At 39.9% G+C, this 20,728-nt stretch overlaps 1 protein-coding gene across 4 annotated transcripts in view; it reads left to right on the top strand.

The window, feature by feature from the left end:
• The window catches only part of rgl1 (ral guanine nucleotide dissociation stimulator-like 1), a 185,729-nt gene that overhangs the window by 152,849 nt on the left and 12,152 nt on the right, over positions 1–20,728 (top strand). For all 4 annotated transcript variants that reach the window (XM_072274287.1, XM_072274288.1, XM_072274284.1 and 1 more), the window contains exons 7-14: positions 400–615; positions 2,801–2,904; positions 3,613–3,697; positions 7,667–7,756; positions 11,097–11,183; positions 13,221–13,253; positions 14,774–14,895; positions 15,781–15,870. In XM_072274287.1, the coding sequence (XP_072130388.1) occupies positions 400–615; positions 2,801–2,904; positions 3,613–3,697; positions 7,667–7,756; positions 11,097–11,183; positions 13,221–13,253; positions 14,774–14,895; positions 15,781–15,870 (827 nt within the window). The remainder of the gene's footprint in view (positions 1–399; positions 616–2,800; positions 2,905–3,612; positions 3,698–7,666; positions 7,757–11,096; positions 11,184–13,220; positions 13,254–14,773; positions 14,896–15,780; positions 15,871–20,728) is intronic.

The following is a 20,728-nucleotide window of genomic DNA, read 5'->3' as shown; positions in this document are numbered from 1 at the left end:
GGATCTCAATCTTCATGGATCACAGTTAGCTCCCTTCCTCCCTATACCTTTGGTTTGAAATGAATCCTGTTGGAGTCCTACTATATAGAAATGGGACATTCAACCCACCATGTCCATGTTGACCATTGGGCACTCAGTTCCATTATTATTTTTGTTTAGCTTTATTATTCTATTAGAAGGTGTTAGAGTGATTTTTGGGTTGAGGACATTACACTTAGCAATTGGCTACCAGTCTTCACATCTGAAAATGTATTGTGCATTTCGTTTGGAGTGTAGCTCTGAACAATGGTCCCCAAAAGCTGTGATTCCCGGTCCAGACAATGTGGATTAAAATTCATTTGGATGTCTGTTTAGTTGGCTACTTACAAGTCTTGTGCTTAATTTTATGTTTGATTTTAGGAATTGTTCAAGAAAGTTGTTCCACATCACTGCTTAGGCTGTATATGGTCCAGAAGGGACAAAAAGGGAAATAAACACCTGGCGCCCACCATTCGGGCCACCATCACCCAGTTCAATGTCCTCACAAAATGTGTCATCAGCACCATATTGAGGGATGTGCAGCTGAAGCCACAGCAGAGAGCCAGAATCATCGAGAAGTGGATTGATGTTGCCCAGGTAACACATGACTGAGAATCGGGTTTATTATCACCGGCATGAGACATGAAATTTATTAACTTAGCAGCAGCAGTTCAATGCAATACATAATCTAGCAGAGATGAAAAAAATAATAATAAGTAAAATAAAAATAATAATAATAAGTAAATCAATTACATATATTCAATAGATTTTAAAAAATGTTCAAAATCAGAAATACTGTATATTTAAAAAAAAAAGTGAGGTAGTGTCCAAAGATTCAATGTCCATATAGGGATAGAATGGCAGAGGGGAAGAAACTGTTCTTGAATTGCTAAGTGCGTGCCTTCAGGCTTCTGTATCTCCTACCTGATGTAACAGTGAGAAAAGGGAATGTCCTGGGTGCTGGAGGTCCTTAGTAATGAACACTGCCTTTCTGAGACACCACTCCCTGAAGATGTCCTGGATACTTTGTAGGCTAGTACCCAAGATGGAGCTGACTAGATTTACAATCTTCTGCAGCTTCTTTCAGTCCTGTGCAGTAGCCCCTCCATACCAGAGAGTGATGCAGCCTGTCAGAATGCTCTCCACAGTACAACTATAGAAGTTTTTGAGTGTATTTGTTGACTTGTCTGTTTTCACAATGTGAAAGGTCAGAGGTCATGGTGCAAGTATCAATCAGGGTAGTAGAGGACTTTTAAAACTGAAAGCAGATCAAGTCTAGTCATTTTCTGTTGTCAGGTTTGGAAGCTTATTGGGTTGTGGTATTTAGATGTTGCGATATCTGAATTTGAAAGCCTGTAAAATTATAGGAAGAAGTGACCTGAGGTTGAGGTGGGTGTCTAAGAAGCATTTCTGAAGTATAGTGAGTTTTGGTTGTGCATCATTCTGAGACTTTGGAAAGTTGTATTGGCATAACTTCTGCATCCTTAGCTGTAACCATGAGCTGGAAATTGTATCCATTAAACTGAGAATATAATGAATAACTAGCACTCTTTTCTCCCTTTAGAGTATTTGCTTTGCTGTGTCTTGTGCAGTAGAGACGTTGTGGTTGCTTTGTTCTTGTGGTTCACTTAATTATACAAGATTTGCGGCGTCCATGTGTCTGCTTTTTACTTAAGTTCTTCCATAATCATCTTACAATTTTACAAATAGACAGCCTTATTAACTTCCCTCTGGGTCATGACCTCTGCCCCATATAGCTGAGTTGAATCTTTATTCACTTCTTTCTTCAAATAAATCTACAAGTCTTCAAAAGAGAAAGTTACTGGACTTTTGTGCTTCTGTAGGTGGCTGTATTTGAATATTAGCATTAAAAACGTTAATGCTATTTATATGAAGCATTAAAGCAGCATGTTCTTAATTTTTAATTACATTTGGAAAAATTAAGTTGGTTATTTGATCTAAAACAATTTCTCTCCCTCCTTAGTGCAAGATCTTTAAATATTTTAATTTTTATTTTGCTTGGGCACGTGCCCATGAGGCTGCATTCCAATGTCTGGTTGAAGTTGCTGTCACCGAGTTTTGACGAATGAACAATCATTTGAGGAACGGGGGCACAGTGGAAGAGGAGGAGGTTGGCTTTGTCCTCACTCCATTATCAAAAATCGATAATTTGCATCAGGTTCCACTGTACACATTTCTGAGTGAGTCCTGGAATAGGAACCTTGCCTCCCTGGATCTCCGTAGAACAAAGAATATAGAAGATATTTCCACCATAATTCTGGCTGAGGCTAGCTAGCCTGGCATCAGCAATTGTATATTAGTTCACTTGTAGCTAATAAAAGTGCATCAGTTTTAGTTCTAGTATGTCTGAGATTATTGTATGCAGTGGGTCTTCAACATGAGGATTTTATCTCAGCCATTGTTGCCACTTTTAATCCAATTATTGGCAGAAAGGCTTCCCTTTTCTGTTTGTTCCCCCCCCCACCCCGCAAAACAGTTTTAGAAGTGAAGTTTGTATTTGATCACTTCTGAAGTTTCCTTTGGTGTCCTTGACCTCATTTGTGACCGGTGTCTGAAGTTGTTAGGCAATGAAGGGAGGAGGTGGTTGTACAGAAAATGTGAATAACAAGCTTTAAGCTGCCAAGTATAAATGTTTTCCACAAAACCTTAATGCTGTGGTATTTTCACAGCTGACTCTTGGTAGCTATGTTCAAAACACTGAGGTATCAGGAATTCGGCAACCTCTCATAGTTAAACAAAAAATCTCTTGTTTTACCATTAGGAATGCAGGATCATGAAGAATTTCTCCTCACTGCGTGCCATTCTTTCAGCCATGCAGTCAAATCCCATCTACAGACTGAAGAGGGTTTGGGCTACTGTATCAAAGTAAGTCTATTACCAAGATGGCTGTATGCACTTTCTTTAACACGTATGAGGTGACGTGAATCGCAGATTCTTCCCTGAGTTTGATTTCAAGATGGGCAGATCTCAAAGATTTTGACAGGGTTTTCATATTGTTGTACCCAATTCCCTAAAAGGATCTGTCTTTACTGAAGAATGAGCATTTGCTGAGTAATTGTATCTGGAGCAGGGGTTCCCAACCCTTTTTTTTATGCCATGGACAATACCATTAAGCAAGAGGTCTATAGACCTCAAATTGGGAACCCCTGCAATGGGTGAGCCGGGGGGTTGGGGAAAGAAAATATTATCCCAATATAGATCTGCTACTAGTTGTGAATTGCCATCAAAATATTTACTCTGGGCATATATTTCCCTGGTGAAGTAAGAGTGTTCACTAACAACATAGAGAATTTGCAATCCTTCGTCACTCAATGAAATGTGTTAAATCTTTCCAAAGCAATTGCCTGAGATTGGAATTCAATGTCAGGGACAACTTGATCCTATCCTGATTTTTTTTTAAATTTTAAGCTGCTTGAGTATTTGTCTGGCTACCATAATGTTTGATAAAGATCTCCATTCTGGTTCTGTGAAAATCTAAAGTTCCGCAGAGCTGTCCATTATTTATTTCGTCAGACACCTTGATGGCAGGTGATTAATCTGTTTCTTATAATTGTGTCTCACTCTTTTGATTAGAGACAGCATGTTGATGTTTGAAGAGCTTTCAGAAATATTCTCTGATCAAAATAACCATCTGACAAGTAGAGAGCTCCTAATGAGGGTAAGGTTAATGCTGTGGCTGAATGCTTTCCTATTGGTGGGGCATTAAATAGTTATAAAAAATTCTTGCAATGGGTTAAGTCAGTTGCTGACAGCTAATGAATACTGTACACCAATCTCAGATCCATTTTGTACCAGTTAGTTTGGTTTGGTCAAAATTTTTAATGGAAATGATAAGTACAATTTTTCATAAACTGGCTTTAAACTTGTGCTGCCATTCCAAGTGATGGAAGTTTATCTTGGAATATCTTCTAATGAATTGCAAAGTGAAATTTGTGTTAATTATGTTCCTTTTGCTTCATGCACTAAGCTCCCCATAATTTAAAAACCAGGCAAAATGCTTGTGTGTCATTTTCTGTGTGTAATTGATGCGTCTAATTACCACCCATTTCTTACACTTTGTTATTTTATTGATAAGGATTACTGGCTGCATGGGACTCAGGCCACATTTATAATCCACATACTTTGTTCAATCTTTTTGACTGTAGCTACTAAATTTAAAGAAAATTATAAAATTAAATCAGCTGTCATCTTATTCAACAGGTTTCTGTGACTTGATAGAGCAATATGCTTTTAAAATACTGAATATGTTCAAAGTGCTAAGATAATCACTCCTGTGTATGAGTAACCCTATTAACGTTGCAATCTTTGTGTCACCATATTTTGAAAGTTTATCAAAGATAAGGGCATTGTAAGGAAATCTCATCAAATGCACAGTCATCTCATTTTGGGCGGCATATCAATGCTTGCTGTCTTAGTGCGGGGGAGAGAAAGCAAATCGTATTCAGTTGAAAAATTGGAGGAGTGCGTTTAATAGTATATGAAAAATGCTCTTTTATCTTGCTGGTACAATCAGTATGGCAGTAATTCAGTTCAGCTGAGCTAATTTGTTTTTAAAAATAAGTAACATGATTCAAATCAAGATGTTAGGAATTGCAACTAGCTCTTTTTCCATGTCTTTCCCAGCTCATTGATTATTTGCCAAGATGTTTTCTTGACCGCCCCTTCACCCTGAACAAAAAGATCTTACAGCCAGCCCGTGTCACCCTAGGCCTCCAATGTTTAAACAAGCTGCTCACCCTCAGTTTAGATTAGGGTTAATTCAGCATTGGTATTGAAAAACTGGGTTAATAAAAACTGCTTATATTTAGGGATAGGAAATTTAGACTAATACTGTAACCGTAAATACTTGGTGCTCATGAACATTTGAAGGAATGTGGTATCAATTCCTCAGATGTCCCTTTTCCTATTTCTTTCTGATTTATTTTTCTCGATCCTGAAGTTTTGCTTGCTTAACTAAATTAACAGGCAGCAAAATACACTGAGCTGAGCCAAGATCGACCTCCTCTAGAATATTTGTGCTTATTTAAAACTGAATGATAGTCAGGACAGTGAGCACAATAGTTCAGTTCTTGAAGCATCAATTCAAAATCCATTTAGGAAACAGTCTTTTCACACCTTAAGCAAATGCACACAAAATGCTGGAGGAACTCAGCAGGTCAGGCAGCATCTGTGGGAATGAATAAAGAGTCAATGTTTCAGGCTGCAACTGTTCTTCAGGACTAACCTTCTTCCCCTCCCCTACATTTTTTTCTGGCATCTTCCCCTTCCTTTTCAGGCCTGATGAAGGGTCTCGGTCCAAAACATCGACTATTTATTTATTTCCATAGATGCTGGCTGGTCTGCTGAGTTCCTTCAGCATTTTGTGTGTGTTGCTTTGGATTTCCAGTATCTGTAGACTTTCCCATTTTCACATTTTAATCAGTCAGTTGCCATTGTGGAACATTAGCAGACAATTTGTGACTTCAGAACTGTCCACTGTATCACTTACTATCTTTCCTTATCAGTATAATACTCTGAGCACTCATTTATTAATGGTACCTCAGACAAATTCCCTCCATTGCTTGGATTGAAGTAATCCATGCAGAAACTTTGGCAGCCAGTTTCATAACAAGCTGCATCTGAACTATTGTGTTTGTGCATTTGCACGTTTTTACCCCCTTCATTTCAGCTACCTGGTGTTCTTGCTATCCTGACTCTATTTCCTCTGTTTGCCTGCCATAAATTTTAAAACAAAATTGAAAAGTTCACAGGTCTGGTTGTTGAAAGGTCATCCACCTATAATATTGACTCTTTCTTTCACCAGACAAGCATTTTCTGTTTTTCCAAATTCCCAGAGCTGCGGCAGTTTCCATTTCCATAAAATTAAGTGGTTCACAGTCAGCAGTCGAGCTCAAAAACTATTCTGTCAATGACATGGGCTTCCTTTTCTCAAATCTGCTGAGTATCTCCCACTTTTTCATATCCTTCAATAATCTTATCCTGCTTGTCACTCTGGCCTTCTTTGTTTGTATGGTCTTGCAACTTTTCACCCAGCCGTTCACTTTTATCATTCTGACTCATCCTGTTCCTTTTCTATTTCACTCTTCTACTTGCTTAGTTACTAATCAGTCATGGTGTTAGCTACTTACAAACTTATTGCTGAGTTACCATACCACTTCAAGTTGTTCACAGGGTAAGAGAGAGTCAAAGTAAGGGTTCCTTGTTGAATCCCTCTTCTGTTTTGAATAGAGTTGTGAGTTTCTGTCTGCTCAAAGAGGACTAAATGCAGAACAGTCTTCTGTAATATTCTTTCTGCACAGAGGTCCTCGAGTCCCATAGCTCTCAAGATGCTTGCCTCAAAGTTTCCCTGATCTTATGCTATGTTAGTCCATTGTAACCCATCCACCTTTTGTTGTCAATTGGCCGTTCTCTGATTGAATTCAAAATTGGGTGAACAAAGATTGTTATTCACATGCCTCATACTGAATACCAAACTATTCTTTAATCGGAGAGTCTAAAAACAGTTGTTTTTGCAGTTATAAATATGGACCATGGATGATGCCTTAGCTTGTGCTTTCTTTAGAGATATAGCTGTCCCATATATAATTCACTTTTATAATTTACTTCCTTTAATCTGTAGAAGTCGTATAGATGCATGGTTACCTTTAGTTTTATATTTAGTTACCTTCCTGTCGTCAATTGCAAGGTGAGCATTGATTACCTGTTTCCATTTTATGTTGGAGCTTGCATTGTGGGACCCATCTTGTGTGACTGCTGTCTGTATCATCTACTAGTTCTGTGAGATTATGAACTGAGCGTACTTTGACACAATCCTAGTTATCTTCATCTCTGATACCCGTTGAAGCAACATTTTTCATAGAGCATTTTTTCCGTGCACGTCTGAGCTTCACCATTTATTGTCCATCAATGTGACCAGCAGTCCAAGTTTGAAAGCTTGCAGAAAGTCTGAACTAGTTCCCAGTATGACAGTATATGAAACTTCTCCACCTTCCAACAAATAGTTCAAAGTACATTTATTATCAAATTATGTGTACATTATACAACCTTCAGATTCGTCTCCTAGCAGGTAGCCACGAAACAAAGAACCCCAAAAGAACCCATATAAAGAAAGGAAATGAAGACTGTCGGACACCCAATATGCAGAGAGAAACAAAAAAACATTATGCCCATTTAAAAAGAATTTAAAACTAAAAAATCATAAAATAAAGAAGACCGTTAAACACCCAATGTGCAGAGAGAAAGAAAGTAGGATTAGAAAGTATTGAGATGTAAATACCCAATGAGATTATACCTATATAGTAAGGAGCAATGATTGTTCTTGTGCATAACAGGTTGATCAGTGTTTCCGCAGCAGGTTAACCCCTTCCAATTTCTAATGATGTAAATTGTGTGTACTTAGGTGTAGGTTGTTAACAATCTGGTACGATACTGTCCTCTGTATGGCTGCCTAGAATTTTCACTCTAAATAAAGCACTGTACTGCTTATCACAGATGGAAATATCTTAGCTGAATCAAATTTATTCTTTGCAAGAGCCTCGAATGGAATAAATTTGATTCAGCTGGAATGTAAAACATTGCGGGAAAGTATCGGCAGGGTGCTAATTGCCTTTTATTTCCGTCCTTTCAGGAAGGCACTTCAAAATTTGCAAATTTGGACAGCAGTGTGAAAGAAAACCAGAAACGGACTCAGAAACGGCTGCAGTTGCAGAAAGATATGGTAGGTTACTCCTTTATATTCACCACCAGGTGTGCAGTATTTTACTCAAAAGAAAAAAATTGCCTGGAAATTGGCCTCATATTTGTACAATGCAGCTGTTCTAAATCTGGCTATTTACCAGTACTTAGAATTAAATAGAACACTAGTATTACTGATTGCTCTTTAAAAGTGTTCAGATTAGTTGCAAACTTAAACTATTTGTACTGAAAATGAGATATTGCTCTATGTTGACATAATTTCAATCAAAATATTCTACATTTCATATGATTATGATTGAATGCCTGGACCAGTAAACCAGGAATATGCCTCTAGGCCTTAGTAGGTAAGGTCTTGACAATAGTTGATTTTGTTCATTCATTGGGGCATGGGTGTCACTTGCAAGGGTAGCAATTAATCGCCTCAAAGGTGGGGAGAAATAGCTACAGTCTTTATGCCTTGTGTTGGAAGTAATCACAGAACTGGTAGAAAGGTATTGGATTTCTACAATTTTCCTACACTATATTCCTACAACTACATTGGTGCTGTTTCCTGCACCCAGGCCGACCTTGTCGACTTCATCAACTTGAACTCCAACTTTCACCCTGCCTTCAAATTTACCTGATCCATTTCTGACACCTCCCTCCCCTTTCTCGATCTTTCTGTCTGTTTCTCTGGAAACAGCTTATCCACTGATGTCTATTACAAACCCAATGACTCTCACAACTACCTGGACTATACCTCTTCTCACCCTGTTACTTGTAAAAGTGCCATCCCCTTCTCTCAATTCTTCTGTGTCGGCCGCATCTGTTCTCAGGGTGAGGCTTTCCATTCCAGAACAAAGGAGATGTCCTCTTTCTTCAACGAAAGGGGTTTCCCTTCTTCCACCATCAATGCTGCCCTCAACCGCATCTCTTCCAATTAGCGCATATCTGCCCTCACCCCATCCTCCCGCCTTTCCACCAGTGTTAGGATTCCTCTTGTCCTCACCTACCACCCCACCAGCCTCCAGGTCCAGCACATAATCCTCTGTAACTTTTACCATCTCCAACAGGATCCCACCACCAAGCACATCTTTCCCTTCCCCCACTTTCTGGTTTCTGCAGGGATTGCTCCCTCTACAACTCCCTTGTCCATCCCTTCCCACTGATCTCCCTTCTGACACTTACCCTTGCAAGCGGAACGACTGCTACACCTGCCCTTACACCTCCTCCCTCACTACGATTCAGGGCTCCAAACAGCCCTTCCAGGTGAGGTGACTCTTCACCTATGAGTCTTTTGGGGTCATCTATTGTATCTGGTGCTCCTGGTGTGGCATCTTGTATATTGGTGAGACCCAACATAGATTGGGAGACCGCTTCGCCGACCACCTACGCTCCGTCCACTAGAAAAAGTGGGATCTCCCATTTTAATCCCTCTTCCTAATTCCCATTCCGGCATGTCTATTCCTGCCTTCCTCCACTGTCGTGATGAGACCACACTCAAGTTGGAGGAGCAACAACTTGTATTCCATCTGGATAGCCTCCAACCTGATGGCATGAACATTGATTCCTCAAATTTCCAGTAATGGCCTCCTCGCCCCCTCCCCCCCCCCGCACCTTCTCTATTCCCCATCCCCTTTTCCTTCTCTCACCTTATCTCCTTGCCTGCCCATTGCCTCCCTCTGGTGTTCCTCCCCCTTTTTTTCTTCCAAGGCCTTCTGCCCTCTCCTGTCAGACTCTCCCTTCTCCAGCCCGGTATCCCTTTCACCAATCAACTTCCCAGCTCTTTACTTCACCCCTCCCCATCCAGGTTTCACCTATCACCATGTGTTTCTCCCACACCTTACCCCACCTTTTAACTCCTCAACTTTTTTTTCCCCAGTCTTGCTGAAGAGTCTCAGCCCAAAACCCCGACTACTCTTTTCCATCGATGCTGCCTGGCCTGCTGAGTTCCTCCAGCATTTTGTGTGTGTTACTTTGATTTCCAGCATCTGTAGATTTTCTCTTGTTTGTGATTAGATTTTGACAATGATGGGTTGGTGGTGTATTTCCAAAGAGTATTGTTCTGTTTCATTGCCGTCCTTGTCTTTCAAGATATTAGAGGTGGTGGGCTTTTGGAAGGTGCTGAGAAGGAAGCCTTGGTGAGTTGTTACAGTGTGTTTTGTTGATTGTTTGTATTGTGAATGACGATGGAGCGAGTAAGTGCTCAGTGGAAGACGGGAAGCCAGTCTAGCCGGCTTCCATGTTCTGGTGGTGTGAAGCTTCTAAAAGGTGAACTTTCATTCAATGGAAAGAATTCCCTGATGCTCCTGACTTCTCCCATAGATTAGGGAATTCACAGATGAATCTCTCAGCCAGAGTACAGACAAGACTTGTAATCTTTTGTTCTAAATGTTCCCCTTGGCCATTTCTTTGTATCATCAAAACTGAATTGAAGTGTCTAGAGATTGGTTTGTGTAATACTTGGGACTTCTGTTTCTGGATGAAGATGTTTGCAAGCACTTCAGCATTGTCTTTGGTACTTGTGTCCTAGGCTGTGTAGTACATAAGAATAAGGACACTTATGGAACGTGCTTCCGCTAACTTGTTGCATTGTCCAACACCAGAATCACATGGCAATGATGTACAGCTTTGATCTGGACCACTCCTACCAATCATTACAAGTTTGTCTCAATTTGTTGGAATTGTGCAAATGAGGCCAAATAGATGCCACCCTTATCCACCTCTCTCCACCTTTGTTCTCACTACCTGCTTCAACCAACTTTGACCTTCAGGACTTGGCCAGATAGCTGTGGTGTTACTGAGAGGTCCTTGGTGATGGAAGTTGAAATCTTGCAGCTAAATGCATTAATGCCCTGTGATCCTTTCAAATATACCTTAAACACGAAGCACTGATTCTTGCATGAGATGGGATACACCAGGATGCCAAGTCTATGTTTTGTTAAGAGTGCTGATGATCACCTGGGCGATGAAAACTATCAAATAGGCTCATCAGTGGAGCTTGATTGGGAAAGAATGCTGTATTTGACCTTGCTACTTCTGTGATACTTGCTAATACCAAGCTACGAAATAGTTTCTATTCATCTTTCCAATAGTATTGATGTGAACAATAAACAGAAAGGTTATGTCCTTTATGGGCCCTATAATGTGGAAGAGCTACCAAATTCAAATAACAAATATTCCATAAAGCTTGGCATGGTTATCTTGGTGCAAAGTGCCAGGTCTTTCTAGACTGTGCCCTGGCTTTGTGTCTGAACTATTAACCTGTTTAATTCCAAATTAATTTAGTAGGATAAAAAGAGAATGTAACGTGTGGACAGGATGTTTGAGAAGCTCACACCATCCAGTATGTTCAAAGTTGAACTAATTTGCCTCTTCCCCAGGGTGTGATGCAAGGGACTGTGCCATACCTTGGTACCTTCTTGACTGATCTGACAATGCTGGACACTGCACTCCCGGATTATGTTGATGTAAGTATTACTGTGTGTTGTGATTCCTTTGGTTACTGTCGTTCAAAGTTCAAAGTAAATTTATTATCAGAGTATATATATGTCACCATATACACCCCTGAAATTCATTTTCTTGTGGGCCTACTTCAGTAAATCCGTAATAGAATAATGACCATAATAGAATTAATGAAAGACCACACCAATTTATGCAGTGATATTAAACCTGATTCTAAACTGGGCATTCAACCAGTGTGCAAAAGACAACAAACTTTGCAAATACAAAAATAAAGAAATAACAACAACAAATAAATAAGCAATGAATAGCAAGAGCATGAGATGAAGAATACTTGAAGTGAGTCCATAGGTTATAGGAATAGCTCAATGATGGGGTGAGTGAAGTTCAGTGAAGTTATCCCCCTTTGGTTCGAGAGCCTGATGATTGAGGGATAATAACTGTTTCTGAACCTGGTAGTGTGAGTCCTGAGGCTCCTGTACCACCGTCCAGATGGCAGCAGTGAGAACAGAGCATGCCCTGGGTGGTGGCAGACCATGATGATGGATGCTGCTTTCCTGTGACAATGCTCCTTGTAAATGTGCTCAATGATGGATTGGGCCATATCCACTACCTTTTGTAGGATTTTCCACTCAAGGGTATTAGTGTTACCGTACCAGGCCATGATGTAACCAGTCAATATACTCTCCATTGCACATCTATACAATCTCGTCAGAGTTTTAGATATCATGTCAAATCTTCACAAACCCCTAAGGAAGTAGTGGCGTTGTTGTCCTTTCTTCATAATTGCATTTACTTGGTGGGCCCAGAAGTTAGAGCATCAATGAAAGTTGTTCGAAGGTAATCATCATGAAAATGAAACCATTTGAGGGATAGATTGAGAATACTCTAAAGAATCTGAATGCATATGTTCAATAATTTAATGTACTGTGAAATTAACTCTGAAGTTGAATGAAAATAGCTAAGCAGATCCTCTAAGTGCTGTCCTTCTTAACTGTGGTCCAAAATGTTGTGTATTGCACAGTTCCTGCAGCTTTGTTACTTGGACGTCATGCAACCTTTCATTCTTTGCTGCCAGTTTTGTTGTGTCGAATAAAGTACGTTGCACGAAGACCACATCTTAAGCAAATTAAAAGCTATTAATGCGCAATCTACCTTCACATTATTGCAGTTTGGGTCATGGAAATTTTCAAATTACTTCTAAAAATTTTGAGGTACAGAATTAAAATTCACTCTATTATGTAAGGTTATGAGGCAAAATGATGAACAAAAATGAACAAGTGCTTTATTGAGGACAAACAAAGGTTAAGTTTTATTGCAGGTTGCTTGTTCAGAGTGAGTGGGCACAATGGAGTTGCCTTGGACGGACAAGATAATCTCTTGGATTGATACTTGTACAGTAATACTTCAACAAATAATCAGAATTCCCTTACCTATGGATTGCTCTTTGCTTTTGAGAGAAGAACTTGTTAGGGGTGCATCTCCTCCTGAAACATGGGTTTCACTGAGCTAAAATAAGTACTTGCATGGTAGAAAATCACATTAGAAGTAGTTTTCAAGGCACCCAAACCCTATGTAATGGAGAGGGTTATAAGTTGTCCTGCTTTTGAATTTTGGCCTCCTATTTTGGAAGCCAGTTAAATTGTATTCAATTTTGGCCTTTCCAAGTCTATAATCCTGCAGTGCATTCATCCAGGCAATGCTCTCTTTTTGCTACTACCACTGGGCAGGAAGTACAGGAGCCCTACGCGCCACACACCAACCAAATTCAGGAACAGTTATTACCCTACAACCATCAGGCTCTTGAACCAGTGTGGATAGCTTCACTCACCTGAACTCTGAACTCATTCCACAACCTATGGACCCATTTTCAATGACTTAAGTCTCAGTGTTATGTTTTTATTTATACAATCTGTCTTTTTCACAATGGTTGTTTGTCAGTCTTTATATATAGATTTTCATAAATTGTATATCTGTCTGTAAATGCCTGACTTTGCCTTTATTTACAAGTTAAATTAATGCTTATCGCCTCTTGTATTTCCTAGGGTGGTTTGATCAACTTTGAAAAGAGGAGAAGGGTTAGTATGAATTATTATATGTCGCACAATTTTCTGAAATGTATGAAGGCAAAGTGTTATTAAATCTTATTAGGCTTTACTTTCACCAAAGTTAATGGCTTTAAATTATGTCACGAAAATCTAGTAAATGATTCCAAAGCTTGCTAGAAGCAGATTAAAGGGAATTGCATAATTATTTAAAGAGGCAACACGATTATACACGAGTGAATAGAATAGAAATATCTTCAGTTGCATGAAGTGAAGTGAATCGATCACGAGTACAAGTATAGATCGATTGGGCTAAATAAATATTCTGTAATTTCTATGTAGTCACTGTCAGCAACTGCCTGTATCCGTATGGGATGCAGGTTAGAGGTTTGTTATTGAATGATCCTAAGTGTGACTTTTTTTTCCCCACATACTCACCATGTACTCCAGTTGCTCATAATCTTTTTAAACCTTCTGTTGGGAATGTGGTTGAGTTTTAATGTAGTACTTGAGGTAGAAATGATTCTGCCATTTTATTTTTGAAAGATATATTTTTCCCAGGATGGTGGGGTGGAGATACATCTCTACTAAAGGAGGTGTAAGGTGGTGCTTCTCACTGCTAACCTGCAGGTCACCCCTGGACAAGGTGTAGCACCTGCATTTTCCCCCGATCAGGGTTGCATGAAGCCATGGGAGCTGGTGATGGATGACCGTATGAGCAGCTGGTGCATATCACAAGTCCTGATCATGTGACCACTGATGCCAGGCAGACAATCTCTGAAGAACATTGATAATGGCTGGGGTCACCCCTCTTGTAAAGACGGTGCCCAGGAGAAGGCACTTCTGTAGCAAAATTGCCAAGAGCAATCATCGTCATGGGAAGATCATGATCGCCTACATTGTACGGCGTGGCACATAATGAATGAACAGGCAATATTTTCCCAGTTCAGATTTTGTTAGGCGGAAGGATGCAGTAAACATGATATCCAGTTTCTGGGCAAAGCTGTTTTCAAATTTGGACCTGGAAAAGTCCTTCACTTTTCATTTGACAGATAAAATGGTGATTTTGCAGAGAACCCAGAACTGATTGAAAGAAAACAATTCAGATTTCACAGCTTTCCAGCATTTCACTTCTCCCAGTCACTACCTTCTTAAAAAAAAAAATCCGTATTAGTCTAACCATTGATATTGATGTTATACTCAGGAATTTTTTGGAATGAACTAACACCCATCCAGAATGCTTGTCCACAAATCCTTTAGGAGTTTTTATGACTGTATAAATGTTGAGTAATTTTAATTACCTGGAAAAGAATTTAGATATAAAGGAATCTTGGGATAAAATTCTATACTAATTGTACTTCAGGGAGTTGCACAATGTACTTCAAATCCATAGGTCTTTGATTGAAGTGCATTAAGTGAGCAGCAATTTAAAATTTTTAATGTAGTTTTTGAATTAAACGTTTTTACAAGTTCTACCAACATGATTAGAGATAGGGATATTGGGATATTTCAGGGAAAGAAAACACTAAAATTTTCCTTTTAACTTCTGACAGGAGTTTGAGGTGATTGCACAGATTAAATTGCTGCAGTCTGCCTGTAACAGTTACTGCATCAGTCCTGTCCAAAGTTTTCTCAAGTGGTTCCACAGTCAGCAGTACTTAACAGATGAAGAAAGGTAAGAAGCTTTGCAGGATTTTTTTTTCAGTAGAATAACAAGTGTGGTTGTGATCATGTTAGACTTTTGAACTTTCAGAGTTTGAGACCAGTTCATTTACTCCTTCCATCTCTGGTTCAAGTATCACCAATGGGACATGTTACTTCAGCCAGGTGTTGCTCACCATTCAACCAAGAATGGTGTTGTTCTTAGTACATGATAAAAGGCAACTAACATCAGCAGTTACTCTAAATGAATGAAAACGACCAGAATGTGCCAGCTCTGGGATCCCATTTCAGGTTGCTTTACCACATTTTACTAGTCAACAGGATTGGCTGCACCATTTTAGTGAGGCTAGAGATGACACTGAAATATCAGTTGGCTCAGGGAACTGCTCCAGGTTCACTTGAGGTGCTGTCCATTGACTTCAGTGTGAGATCTCACAGGAATATAGCTGAGGTCTGGAGTTCATTGGTTGTAACTCTGCATCTCCTTTGTTGCACTGAGCACTGGAAATTTAACGCGAGGGTCTGCTATTGCTAAGAGTCTTGCTAAATTGAATTTTCTTCAATCAAAGTGCAGTTTGCAACATTTTTGTTCTGCTCGAAGTGTCCTGCTGAAAGGTGGTGCTAGATCATGGTGGCTCTTCTCTGAATTTCCCACAGAAGCTCCATTCCTTCCCATTTGCTTTTCATGTGGAAAGCATTGTGCTTCAGGAAATGCCAACCACTCCAGATTGCCGCACCTGTCAACCATTAATCAAAGTAATGAGCCATGTTCTCTAGCCAGAGAAATAAATGGCCCCGAACAAAATAATCATTTGCGCAAGCTGAGTTTGTGAAAATAACAGCGTTGAAAATCTCCATTTGAGCCTTGTCTAAATCATACTCATTTGCCATCCTGCAGCTATAATGTGTCCTGTGAAATAGAGGCAACATCCGATACCAGTCCCACATCTCCAAAGCCCCGGAAAAGTATGGTGAAGCGGCTCAGTCTGTGAGTATAATAAAATAATGTACTGCATCTGTTTATCTCAAAGGGCACTGTCCTTAATTGACTTTCATATTGTGTCCAAAGGCACCATCATAAATAGAGCCATATAATGCATAGCCCTCGTTTCCTTGAATCTAAAAGTTGCCTAATACAATGAGTAAATTTAAATATGACTAGGTATGTGTAGCGTACGTGTGAAGATTAGGTACCTTTGACCTCTGGACTTTGACTACCATGTGTTTGGGCAGGTTGAAAATATAATTAATCTATTGCTGTAGGATGATGTACAGTGCCTTGAAAAATTATTCAGCTCCCACAACTACTTTCACATTTTGCTGTCTCTTTTTCAAAATATAAAATGTAGCAGGATTCTTTTAGCTAATCTGCAAAACATTGTGCGTCATGTCAAATCAAAAGAAAAATAATAAAGCCTGTCAATAATTTAGTAAAACTTTAAAATGAAAATTGTGAGGCTGGAAAGGTATTCATCCCCATTGTAATTTAGTATGCTTACTTTCTTCAGGTGATGTATTACCTTACCAACTCACCTGATTTGTTGATGTAGAAAATTGGAGGATCATCTGCTTTCAATGAATTCGTAAGAATAAATATCCCCACTCCTTCTGAGGTCCAACAGTATTTTAAATTTTCAGCAGACCAAACCAAAATGTAGACAGAATGGCATTCAAGGCAAGTCAGGGAAATGATAATAGAGAAGCACAAATCTGGGGAGGGTGCAAAACCATCTCAGAGGCACTGAATATACTGTAGTCTATCGTGAAAAGGGTAGAAAAAAGTATGAAACCACAGCCGCACTGCCTAGGTCAGGCCGCCTTTCTAGACTTAGTCACTGGAGAAGAGTACACTTGTAAGAGAGACTACTGTGATGCCAACAGTCATTCTGAGTGAGCTGCAGAAGTCAGTGGCTACAACTGGAGATGAAGTTCATGGCTGCACAATCTCAAAGGCCTTGCACAAAAGGGGTATTTATAGAGGAGTGGAAAGGAAGAAACCTTGGCTAAAAAAAAAAACATATCCTTGCCCATAAAGACTTAGAAGATGCTGTAAAGATGTGGAAGAACGTCTTGTGGTCGGATGAGACTAAAGTGGAACTTTTTGGCCTCGGTACTAAGCGGTACATGCGGCATAAATCTAATACTGCATATCAGCCTGGTCACTCCATCCCAGCTGTAAACTATGATGGAAGTAGTATCATGCTATGCGGATGCTTTTCAGAGGCTGGGACTGGAAATCTGATCAGGACTGATGGGAAGATGAATGCTGCTAAATACAGAGAGATCCTGAATGAAAACCTGTTGGCCTCTGCTGGAAAGCTTGAACTGGGGAGTAAGTTTGTCTTTCAGCAGGACAATAATCCAGAGCAACCATAGAGTGGCTTCAAATGAAGAAAATTGATGTCCTTGTGTGGCCCAGCCAGAGTCCTAACCTTAAGTGAGGGAGGAGAAGATGGTGGCGCGACACAGCGTGCACGGCCTCTCCGGTGAAATGATATCATTTTTGTTAAATAGGGGCCGTGCACAATTCTGATTTGATGGAGACAGCCGTGAGAAGCACAGAGGAACACCTGGAGAAATTTCTAAATTGCCCGGTTCACTGCCACTGCTACTGTGTGATCGAGAATCTCCAGAGGGAAGGCCCCAAATCCTCGGCTTTGCCTGTTGCTGGCGGCTGGGGCTGGGGTCGAAACACTCAGCGGATATGGTGCTTGGTGTCAGAGGGCTGGTTGGATGCTCGAAGTTTTCGGAGGGACTGAGAGTCGGACTGTGGTTGGGTGCTTCCAGGATACTGCATTGGCAAGTTTGCGGCGCTGGAAGCTCATGGCAGGGAGAGTTTTCTTCCTTCTACCGTCTGCGTGAGATGTTGGGGTTTTCGAGAGACTTTGAGACTTTTTTTTTACCATGCCCATGGTCTGTTCTTCTATCAAATTACCGTATTTCTTGCACTGTTGTAACTATATGTTATATTTATGTGGTTTTTGTCAGTTTTTCAGTCTTAGTTTGTCTTGTGTTTCTGTGATATCACACTGGAGGAACATTGTATGATTTCTTAATGCATGCATTACTAAATGACAATAAAAGAGGACTGCGTGTCCTCATAATCTTAAAAAAAAAAGTGATCAAACATCTCTAGTAAGACCTCAAGATTACTATCCACTGCCACTCCTCAACTAACCTGGTACCACTTGAGCAATTTTGGAGGGAGGAATGCATAAGACTTGCGCTATTGCATTGTGCAAAGCTAATATAGACTTGGCTGAAAAGACTATTGGCTGTAATAGCTGGGAAAGCTGGTTCAACTAAGTACTGAGCAAAGAGGGATGAATATTTTTGAACTGTTGACATTTCACCTCTAAGAGGACCACAACCTCTTTGTGGTTTGAAGGCTTGTGTGCCTCAATGACCCAGAGGGCTATGTTTGCTGGAGTCAAGGCTTTGTGCTTTGGCTCTTGGTAGGGTCACCCATGCCAAACAGGTGAAAGGATAGAGGCTGGACTAAGATTGGTCCACAGGTCTTCCATTTGCGGGTTCAGCTCAAGGCTAACCAGCCTGACTGTTTTTAAAAAAAAAAAAAAAAAAAAAAAATTGTTACAGAAACAGCAATGAAGAAGCCTTTGACATCTGGGTACAACGGTATCCCTGAGTCTCAGCCCAGAACTTGCATGACTGACAGTAGTGAAAACCAAGAGGAAGTTACTGACACGATGAAGGGGGTCCTGAACGCCACCAGAGATGGAGGCCCTTCACGCTAGTGGCATTATGAGCATCAGAGAGATGGTAGACATTTCAGTTTCTAAATTTTTAATTTTGTCATGTTTTATAATATCCCTTTTTTTTAGGTCTGGTGTGAAAAAAGGAAGCATGTGATTCACAAATAAAAATTCACAGTTAAATTGATCGCAGTTCCTGGTTGTAATACTCATTTATGTGAATGAAGGGTTGGTGAGGACTGAATACTTTTACAAGACACTATAAATTTGCAGAACAGCTCGTTCTGACACTCTAAGATGGATCTGTTTGGGTCACTCCTGTGTGTGAGATGCTGGATCATTACTCTCAGGTCACATAATTTGTGCACCCAGAGCTTTTATCTCTACCATTTCCTGAGCAGTCCCAACCTGACTATTCTTTAAAGGGAATGGGTGAGGTTGGAAACCTCCACAGCCCCTAATTATAGCGATTACTCTCTATCTCTGTCCCCTGGTCATTGGTAGCTACGACTGATTGTGGATAATGATTAACTCCATTATTATTATCATATGATATCAGAATTAGAGAAGCAAACTGTTTTGTCTTGCGTTATCTGCATTCCCCTTTTCCCCTCCCCCAGCATTCTTTTGTCACAACATTTCCACTTTGCAAAATTGGATTTAATCAGTGAGCAGTAAGAATGAATTTAAGTAAGACAGTACAGCACACAAAATTATGAGCTTGTAGATGGGAACTAAAGTAATTTGGATCACTGAAAATAACCAGCTTGACATTCTGCCTTTTATAGATGGGTTTCATATGGCAAAATATCCTCCAGTTTTCTAGAATTTCAGTCATTGTGTCTGAAGCTATGGCCCACATTCTGAAGTGCTTCCATGTACATTGTGGATTGTTTATGTACCTACCCTGGTATTCGAGTTTGAGGTACTTCTTCTGAAGCTGAGATGAATAGCCTCCAATGAATATGATCAAGCAGTATATTTCGACATACAGTACATGTACTTTGATAAATTTACTTCCAACTTCGATGACTTATCTATGCTTCTTGATGCTTAATATACGAACAACAGAGATGTTTGAGTTGTAAATAGCCTTTGCTTGCATCAAGCCATCTCTGTGAAAACTCCAGTTTACTATTTTCGCTTATTTTAATTGATTACACTGCAGGGCAGAAAGCAAAGCTGGAGCAGTGGGTGGGCTAATCAATTATTCCCCCTATGCTGCAGATTCTTGAAGTTATTATCTGATGTTCTACTTTATTATGCGACTAGAATGCATGAGCTATTTTTAACTTTGCTGCTTTATAGGTAGTGACTGCTCTGTGTATTTGCTGAAGGTTTCCTGACGCAGCATTAATTGTACCCTGCCACTTCACATCCAAAATACCTAATTAAACATTGGGGCTTAGCTGATTTGTACAATTTGAGTTTGTATATTGAGGTTGCTATTGGAAGCCACTGTACATTAGTTTTTCTTCTACTGAATATTGTTTTATTTAGTTATCAATTATTTAATTACACTTGTCTCATTTTCCTCACATCGTGCCTTGCTATAAGTAGGACATTGCATTTTATAATGACAGTGTGAATTTTAGTGGATAATGTATGAATGGGGTTTGCTTGTGTTCCTGTGGTTAATTGCTCAGAAGTTCCAATGTTCAGAAGTTAGTATAGCAATCAGAGCTAACATAACCTCAGCAGGACCTGACAAATTCTTCATGGAATACTGCGCGAGTGTTGAACATAAAGTTGTATGGCCATTAAAAATAAAATATGTCACCCTTCTTGGCAGATGTACACTTCCATTTCAAACCTTTATGAGGAGCTGAGCAGTTTCTCCCTTCACAAGTAACAACATGAAAGCAATTTCTTTGTCAGAAATTGCTGTCAATGTATATTAACAAAATCGTTTCTTAGAATACATGACTGATTACACTTCAAAGTGTGTCCCTGGCAAGAATTGTTAGGGTGAAGGATAATACCAGTCCTGTTGGTAATTTCCAACTGCTGCAATCTGCAGGAAGTTAGATATGTGCAGCAACCACTGCGCTATTTCAAGTCGTGGATGAAGTCATCAATAAAGCTGACTCCCATGCTGAACTATAGCCTTGTTCTGCTGTCCTCCTTTTCGGG

The sequence above is a fragment of the Mobula birostris genome, chromosome 12 (assembly GCF_030028105.1).
Source record: "Mobula birostris isolate sMobBir1 chromosome 12, sMobBir1.hap1, whole genome shotgun sequence".
Taxonomy (NCBI): Eukaryota; Metazoa; Chordata; class Chondrichthyes; order Myliobatiformes; family Myliobatidae; genus Mobula; species Mobula birostris.
Note: the sequence above shows the minus strand (reverse complement) of the source record. Positions and strands in the feature narration are given on the sequence as shown.